Source organism: Pempheris klunzingeri, chromosome 5 (assembly GCF_042242105.1).
Source record: "Pempheris klunzingeri isolate RE-2024b chromosome 5, fPemKlu1.hap1, whole genome shotgun sequence".
NCBI lineage: Eukaryota > Metazoa > Chordata > Actinopteri > Acropomatiformes > Pempheridae > Pempheris > Pempheris klunzingeri.
In genome coordinates, this window is record NC_092016.1 from 2,138,732 (window position 1) to 2,147,902 (window position 9,171).

General features: G+C 48.9%; 1 protein-coding gene across 1 annotated transcript; it reads left to right on the plus strand.

Annotated features, from left to right (window-relative positions):
* The first annotated feature begins 432 nt into the window (after nt 1-432).
* tmem168b (transmembrane protein 168b) lies at nt 433-5,159 on the plus strand. Its single transcript, XM_070831534.1, has 4 exons — nt 433-1,581; nt 2,365-2,507; nt 3,120-3,394; nt 3,958-5,159. Exons 1-4 carry the CDS (start codon nt 445-447, stop codon nt 4,503-4,505), a joined length of 2,103 nt encoding a protein of 700 aa, XP_070687635.1. The 5' UTR covers nt 433-444; the 3' UTR covers nt 4,506-5,159.
* Nucleotides 5,160-9,171: the final 4,012 nt, after the last annotated feature.

The window sequence follows — 9,171 nt, forward strand, 5'->3', positions numbered from 1 at the left end:
ATTTTGTTAAAAAAAACAATCTTATTCTTGATTAAAATCAACAAAATGACTAAAAGTAGTCATTGTTTTACACGGACTGGACCTTTAACGTTGCAACGACGCGTTTTTGACCCTCGGCGCTCACCGTAGTAGAAACCCTCGGTCACCTGATACTAAACTTTTGACGTGACAAACTTTTTGAACGGATGTCTGCTCACCTTGACAGCTGCTCCCAGGCCGAGTTTAACCTCCTTTTTACCGAGACATGACCGGATTAAAACCTCTCCACCGACAGGATGTCACCGGCTGAACGTTCACGCGCGCTGACGATGCAGCGCCGGTGGCTAACAGCGGCTAAGCTAGCTACTTTCAACAAGTTAGCTAGCTAGCTAAACTTTGTTTTGGTGTCGCGGCTAAACCGAAAATACTCAGAAAAAGTGAAGTTTCGCGGCGTTAAAGCTCAAAATGTGTCGTTTTCTGCGCTACTGTGTCAGCCACTGTCTCCGGGCAGCCATGACCCGGCTGGAGGAGGTCAACGGGGAGGTGAGCATGTGGACGTCCGTGCGGTGGCTGGGTTACCTGTCCGGCCTCAACCTGCTGGTCGCCCTGTGTCTGGGGCTGTACGCCCGCTGGGAGCGCACCGCCGAGTCCACCCTGCTGGTCATCCTCGTCCTGGCTCTGGTCGTCCTCGGGGTAGCCAGCGTGGTGTACTACTACTTCAGCCTGGAGCGGCTCAGCCTCGGGCTGCTGCACCTGTGGTTCGGCTTCCTGCTCGGGCTGCAGTGCTTCCTGAGCAGCCCGGGCCTGGAGGGCGACCCGAAGGAGCGGGCGGCCAACTACCTGCTGCTGGCCAGCGTGGCTCTGAGGACGCTGTGGGCTCTGCTGGACCGGATGCTCGGCTGCACCAGGTACCGTCCCGCCTTCCTCACCTGGGCGGAGCGGCTGGAGCTGGCGGGCTTCGCCACCGCCAGCACGGCGCTGCTCATCCAGAAGTCCCTGAGCGTGACGGTGCTGGTGGTGGCGCTGGCCGCCGTCATGGTCGCCCTCCGGATGAAGGCTCTCCTGGCTCTCCCCAACTTGGTCCTCTTCGCCGTCACGACCGCCTTGCTGTTCTTCCGGTCTCTGGGCACCACCACCAACCCTTTCGCCCTCGGCTGCTTCTTCAGCCAGCTCATCTGCGACCCCCTGCTGGACGTCTACTTCAGCGGGCTCTCCGTGACCGAGCGCTGGCAGCCCTTCCTGCTGTGGCGGGGCCTGTGGCGCCGGCTGTCCCTGCTGCCCCTGCTGGGGGTGGAGGTGGCCTTCGTCGCCGCGGCCTCCCGGAAGCTGGCCGACCTGCAGCAGTGGTACCTGATGATCCCCGGCTTTGTGGTGTGCCTGCTCTTCTGGGCCATCTGCCACATGGTGTTTGTCATCACGGTGTGGGGCTTTCACACCAAGCTCAGCGACTGCCAGCGGCTGTGCCTGTCCCAGGGGTCAGGGGTCAGCGGCCTGGACAAGGTGATGGCCTCGAAGGGCATGAGACACTTCTGCCTCATCTCTGAGCGCCTGGTGCTCTTCACGCTGCTGTCGACCGCCGCCGTGGCCGCTCTTTGTTGGCAGGTAACCACACGGCTCCCGCCTCGGTCTGTTGGTGGAGACATCAAGCACAAGATCAAGTGGATGTCACAGGATCGATGGATCCAATGTGCTGCAAAGCATCTCACACACACACAGAAGGATAAAACTAATATCTGATCCCCAGCTGCTCTTTTATTTGACATCATTTCAACCACAACATCTGAGAGAGTCTGGATTTTTCAGGCTGATCACCAATATGATCCCTCTATTTATCATGTAGCAGGTTTAATGTTCCAAAACGACATTATTTCAGAAGACGTGGCAGCTACAGGTCTTGTCACTCGTCTTTAGACACATCAGGGACGCGTATTCATGTTGGAAAGACATTAAAACTTCTTTTTAAACTATTCTGAACAGCAGTGTATATAAAGTATGAACATCAAGACTCATCCCGGATGATGAAACTTTCCTGTGGGATAAAATAAATGACATTTTCTAAAATAGAAACTAGAATAAAAGCAACATGTCAGCGTTTATAGGAAACCAACAATCCAGCTGTTTAGAGCGAATATCAGCTGGCATTGATTGATTGATTGAGAGAATAACCCTTTAAACAAGTGTTTGATTTGAGAAAAGTCTTTATTTTTGCAGAAATAGATTTTTTTCTCCTGTTAATCATCCTGTGACCCTTTTAGGGGTCTCGGACCTCAATTTGGAAACCAGTTCATTCACACTTCCTGAGCTTCCTCTGTGTTTTGAGTCCTATAAATCGAACTCAACAGTACGAGCTCTTCTCAGTACTTATTGATCTTATTTGCTCTGCAGGCCTCCAGCAGCACCTTCGTGAGCCTCTTCCTGCTCGTCCTCCCTCTGGAGTCTCTGTTCCACGGGCTGTTCCACGAGCTGGGAACCAGCCTGGGAGGAACCTGTGTGGGCTACGCCGTGGTCATCCCCACCAACTACTGCAGGTAGAGAGGGAGTGTGTGTGTGTGTGTGTGTTTGGTGTGTGTGTGTGTGTCTGTGTGTGTGTTTGGTGTGTGTTTGGTGTGTGTCTGTGTGTGTGTGTCTGTGTGTGTGTGTGTGTGTGTCTGTCTCTGTGTGTCTGTGTGTGTGTGTGTGTGTCTGTGTGTGTGTCTGTCTCTGTGTGTGTGTGTCTGTGTGTGTGTGTCTGTGTGCGTGTGTGTGTCTGTGTGTGTGTGTGTGTGTGTCTGTCTCTGTGTGTCTGTCTCTGTGAGTGTGTGTCTGTGTGTGTGTGTGTGTCTGTGTGTGTGTCTGTCTCTGTGTGTCTGTCTCTGTGTGTGTGTGTCTGTGTGCGTGTGTGTGTCTGTGTGTGTGTCTGTCTCTGTGTGTGTGTGTCTGTGTGTGGGTGGGTGTGTGTGTCTGTGTGTGTCTGTACGTCTGTGGGTGTGTGTGTGTTTGGTGTGTTGGTCAGTAAATCACTGCTGCCTGCCTCACTGACTGACTGACTGACTGACTGACTGGCTGACTGACTGACTGGCTGACTGCCTGACTGACTGACTGACTGCCTCACCGACTGACTGACTGACTGACCCTCCTCCTGTGTTGTCTCTGCCTCTCAGTCCCGACGGTCAGCCCACCCTGCTGCCTCCCGGCCAGGTGCAGGAGCTGAACCGGCGCTCTACGGGCATGTTGAACAACGTGCAGCGCTTCTTCGCCCACCACCTGATCGAGACGTTCGGCTGCGACTACTCCACCAGCGGCGTGACCCTGGAGGCCCTGCAGGCCAAGATCAGATCCTTCCTGGAGCTTCGCACGGCCGACGGGCCTCGCCACGACACCTACGTGATCTTCTACAGCGGGCACACGCACCGCTCCGGGGAGTGGGCGCTGGCAGGTGAGCTGAGGCGTCGGGTTCAGTTTCTTTTATTTCATGATCAGAATTTTGGCTTTCATAGTGAATCTGGATTTAGGTGTAATGTTTTGTTTCTGCTTCATCATCAGGATAATATAGTTTTTTTTAAAAATATTACTCCAAATAAATAACTTTTTTTGGCTTTTTATTCATTTATTCTTTTCTAAGTTTCCAGTTTTCCACTTTTCACAGTGGAAAAGAGTCTCAAACAGTATTTTGAACACAGGAAACCTGGTAACAAATGAGCTAAACACAAAGCAACTCACAACGAGAGTGAGTGTTTCAGTTACAATAAGGCTCGGGGCAGATAAAATGCCACTCTCTTCTCTCACTGCCAGAAGACGGAGGCGAAGCTTCTGCAGGGCGGCTTGAAATGAGAAGTGAAAACCTGCCATCTGTGTGGTTAAATCAGTAAATTAAGAGAAATACAGTTTTAATGGTTAATGAGGGAGAAAAACGTCTGCAGTCTTACTGGTCACTCTGTGGTCCCACCTCCGCCCGGTAGGTGGCGCTGTTTCAGTTTCTCCTTCTCTGTCTGCCACCAGGAGGAGACGTCCTCCGCCTGGACCAGGTCCTGGACTGGTGGAGGGAGAAGAACGCCGGCTTCTGCTCGCGTCTCATCCTGGTGCTCGACTGCGACGACTCGCTGCCGTGGGTGAAGGCGGTGCGGAGGGTGGAGGGCGTGCACGTGGCGGTGCAGGGAGCCACGCTCGCCCGGGTGACGGACGTGGAGCTGCAGGACCCCCCGCAGCTCGGAGACTTCACCTCTCAGTGGGTGGAGTACAACTGCAACCCCGACGCCAGCATCCAGTGGGCGGAGAGGGGCAGGTCGGTCTGCGCCGCCTACGGCGTCTCCAAACACTGGAGCGACTACACGCTGCACCTGCCCACAGGAAGTGACGTCACCAACCACTGGAGGCTGTACTTCCCCCGGGTGACCTACCCGGTGGTGCAGCTGGCGTTGTGGTGCGGCGGTCTGAACCTGCTGTGGCTCTGCGGCGTCTGCCTACGGTGCCTCAGGAGAGTCAAACTGAACTGGTTCCCACCAGCGGTCCTGGACACGGGCCAGGGCTTCAAACTGGTGCGCTCTTAGAAACACGGTTTTTTATCTTCGGTCGATTCCACACAGAATATTTTTTAAGAAGCCAGCGACCCTCCGAGTGGGCAGCTATTTAGTTTACTGACTGTTTTTACTGGGTTTTATAGTCTTTGCAACTTGTTCTATTGATGTTTGTTCCTCGAACAGAGACGTCGCCGAGCACACTGACGCCATTTTGCACATTTTTGCATCATAAGTTCTGATTCCGGCGTGATTTTAAGAGCGTTTGTGCCTTTTTTAAATCCTAAATCACCAAAAAGCTTCCAGCTGTTCGGCCGGATCTTCTGATCTTTTGAACCTTAAACCAAAGTGGCCGCGGTACCTTTTTGTCTCAGGCATAAATAAGCAGCGTGTTTCTAGAACTCTTCTTGTATTTTGACTTTGCTATGCATCTTCCACTGATGATATCCAGTGCACTGTAACGTTTGAGCTTTGTCTTATTTATAAAGACTCTCCGGCTGCTTCAGGGAGTCCTTAACTTTTCTGTTTTAACCGTTCTGCAGATGAGTGAGAACGACAGTATTCACGTCACAATAAACTCAAGGAATTCAGTTTAATTAATGAAGTTTACTGGGATACACAAGTTCACTCTAATCACTCGTGTGTGTGTCAGGCAGAAGGTGGATGAAACTATGCAATAAAAGCAGAAATGGGACAAAACATTGAATTCATTTTGCTATTGACTGAATCTGATCTTTTTTTATATTTTCTTTGAGGCTGAAAATTTTATTGAACCTGCAAAAGAAACTTGGTGCTAATTATTGGAAAAACAAAGTTCTAATTTAGTTTTGCTGAGTTGTTGATTTATTATTTTTCCTATCACTTTAATTGTTTGCTTTCCTGTGGAGCCTCTCTCGTCTGATGGGACGTTACCAGGTGCTCCAGAGCAACAGAGCTCTGAGTTTTCATGCTACTAAATACACGTTTTTGGCTTTTAGGACGCACAAGAACACACGAAACTGAGCCCCCAACTACTTTTTAAGCATTTTTGAGGTGTTAACTAACTAAACTAACAGGTTTCAGTGTCTGTAAGGAGCCTGGAATTGAGCCATAACTCTTCTGATGAGTGAACGACTCACCAGCGACGTGAAAAAGTACCACGTTACATATTTACTTGGCAGGAAACTTGTTAGGAAATCGAGGAACTTGAAATAGTTTCAACAGGCACAGAAACATTCGGACACTGTTGCACTAATGTAAAGATGCTCACTGCCACATACACACAACAGAGACTAGAATAATATATAAAACTGTGTGAAATTCAGGTTTTCAGTTGATTTTATTGAAAACATTATAAAATTATGTGGTGCAGCAGCATATTTAAGTTTTTATGATCTTTAACATGTTCACATTTACACAAACCATGTTGAAAATGGCTTTTACAGCAAGTTGCGAGCGATCGTCTCGTCTGTAGGAGACCAGAACACAAAGTGTGCCGCCGCCGTGTGGCCGCAGGTGGAACTGCAGCGAGCCCTCGAACGCACCACGGGGGGAAAAAAAAAGGCTCCTTCCTCAGTTACACCGTCCGAATTCACTGCGAGGTGATTTCAGAGTCGTGACTTGGGTTGGTCCAAGTGAAGTGATGAACAAAAACCAATCCAAGGCACGAACACAGTGAATCCTCAGCCCCACGTCTACAAAGCTTCTGTTCTTTTTTTTTTTTTTTTTTTAAAGAAAAGGGGGAGGAAAACAAACCACAAACACCCTCTTGAACTTCTACCAAGTTCACAAGCGACTGAATGTACACAGCACAGGATAACAAGTACAGACTTATCAGCTACACGTTGTTTTTAGGGTTTTACATTTGCACAGCAATCTGTAATCAAACAAGAGGGCGTGAGATGCAAACAGCGGCGGCCTGGAGAACGAGCCTTTCAGACGGGGGGGGGAGGGTCTGCTCGTCGTGGATCTGTTGTTTTTTATTCTATTTCTTTTTAAAACCAGAAACACTAAACTGAGCAGCACATTCTGCTGGAGTTACATTCACTAGAAAGCTACGACGGCGTCATTAAACATCAGCCTAGTTCACGACGGGAGCTTCTGGTGTCACGGATGTCGTCTACTTTAGTGTGAAGCCACTGGGACACGAAGAGAAACACGAATCTACAACCCCGACAGCCACGAGACGACCGGAGAGTCACTTTGACATGTTGGATTGTTTTTAATCAGTGTAAAGCTTTTATTCTAACTAAGGTTGCAGCTACTGATTATTCTCTTAGCTAACTGATTAAGAAGGATAAAAAAAAGTTAGTTGTTGAGTCCAACAGGCCAAAAAACCCAAAGTTTTTCAGTTAACATCACACAAGACTACAAACACAAAGAGGATTTTTGGCGTTTCTGCTTGGAACAAATCACTGACAATATTAAATCGACACTCTTGACTGATCGCCGCAGCTTTACGTTTAACAGCTGTGCATCTGAGAGGCGTTCAATGCTGCAGAAAAATGGGAGTTGGCATAACTTCTACGCTCGAGTGAATTTGGTTTCGATGCCGTGACCGTCGGTGCGGGCGCTGATGTGGCTGATCTCGATGGCTTTGGGACTCTGCTTTGGCTGAAATTAAAAGGGATCTTAGTGAGGTTGAACAGCTGTTTGAGTGGCTCCAGTGGGTCTGGGTGGCATTTATGGCTTTAGCGAGAATGAGATCGAAGCTTTGGCTTGTTGCATGTGCAATATGGCAACCCAACAGAGCTGGAGAGGAAACACGACCGACCTTAAACCTTCAGTTAAACCTCTGTTCTTCACATGTTCTGGCTTTGGAATGATGAGTCAGTACAAAACATGGAACTGGTCCAGCAGATCACTTCAGCGTGATCCTTTGGGACCTCTGGACACTTTCAAAGCTCGTCCACTAAAAGTTTGATCCACTGACAGGCTCAGAGTGAAAGGATCCCTGCAGAGAGAGACCTGGAAGATCCTTTTGGTTTAACCACAAACAGACGTTATATCGCTCTCTGCACACACACCAGACTACATTCACTAAAACAGGGATTTTACCTCGCAGAACACAGGAGCTGCTGGTCTGCTGTTGCCTCAAGCAGTTAGCTTGTTTATGTTATTGTGTGACTTTTGTGTTTTAAACGGTTAGTTTGGATCCAAACTAATGTGCTAAAACACCAAAAGTCACAGCAGCTACACCAGCAACTCCTCTGTTTTGAGAGAGTAAAATCACTATTTTAGTGAATGGAGTCTGGTGTGTGTGCTGTTTGTGGTTAAACCAAAAGGATCTTCCAGGTCTCTCTCTGTAAGGATCCTTTCCATGATGCTGTCACACACTTAGAATAACACTCTGAGCCTGTCAGTGGATCAAACAAGCACTTTTAGTGGTGATCTACTGTGATCAGGGGCAGTTCTCCCAAAGAAAAGTTTCGATCCACTGGACCTACTCCAAAATGTTTTGTTCCAACTTCTCATTTCGTGCTCAAAATATGCAACAATAGAGCCCAGGTTTAAAACTAACCAGTTATCCTTTCAGATAAAGCTGGTTTTCAGTTGTCTCGTCTAATTCAGACACTGCAGAACATTTTCATTAAAAAACAAAAACAAAAAAAAAACCCACACGTTCGGCAGGAAAAGGAATCAGACTTTCACGCTCTGATGTGACTGAATGAGCCGTCAGGTTGCGGCTCGCCTTACTTACGTGCCCGTCGTGCCGTATGAGAGCGTCTCGGTCGGGAGGCGGCGCAGCTTTCTGTCACTGTGATTGTCGCGGACGTGTTCATCAGAGAGCTGCAGATCCGTCAGCGCCCCGTTTCACAAAGAGGAACCAGAGTACAACCTAGTGTTCATAATCAACTCACCCTAAAGAAACAACTATAGTGATGACAGAACAGCTAAAAAAAAAAAAAAAACACCCCAACTATATCCCATATATCATGTAGAGCATCAGCAGTTAAATACCTAGAATATGGTACATCTTGGTTTTTTTCTTCTTTTTACAAACCGAGAGGAGAGAAAAGGCTTTGGCCAGTTGTTCCTCTCTGAGTCGGACTGAGGGAGGAATCCTAGCAGCTATCCAGGACCTGGAGGCTCAGCGCTTCCAGGGATGAGAGCCCCGAACTCCCCCCCCAAAACACACACAAGTAAACGACGTGTCAGGAGCCAAATCTAAGAAAAAAGAACTCTAAAACTGTCAGAAAACGCAGGAGAACGACTCCACACAGACGAGCTGTCGTTCAGTCTGAGCACAAGTGAACTGTGTCCTTCGCTCTGTTCGGCTGATTCTCAACACCAGTCGCCTTTTTCTCACCTGCACGACAAGAGCGGCGCCTATTTACAGACCACGTGCAGCTGAGAGAATGGAAACTGCTGTCGATCGTTGGTCCGGAGTGTCTACGTCTCTTCTCCTCCCCCCTCCTCTCTCCTCTCTCCTCTCTCTCCCCCTTATCGCCACTGTAAAGTATAAATAACACAAACATGTATCCTGTCCTGTGTGTGATTCCCCAAACGCTCCTAAAAAACAGAATGAGGTAAATCCCTGTAGTAAGACAATAACTAGACAATGCACCGAATGACCCCCTCCCTCCCTCCCTCCCTCTGCTGAATAACTACTTGGTTCATGTAGGCACAAAAAAAGTCTACACATCACGAACATGTGTCCATCTTTTTGCCTCTACGTGTCCCCGCCCTCCTTCAGTCATCAGCCCTGATCCTTCTCCCT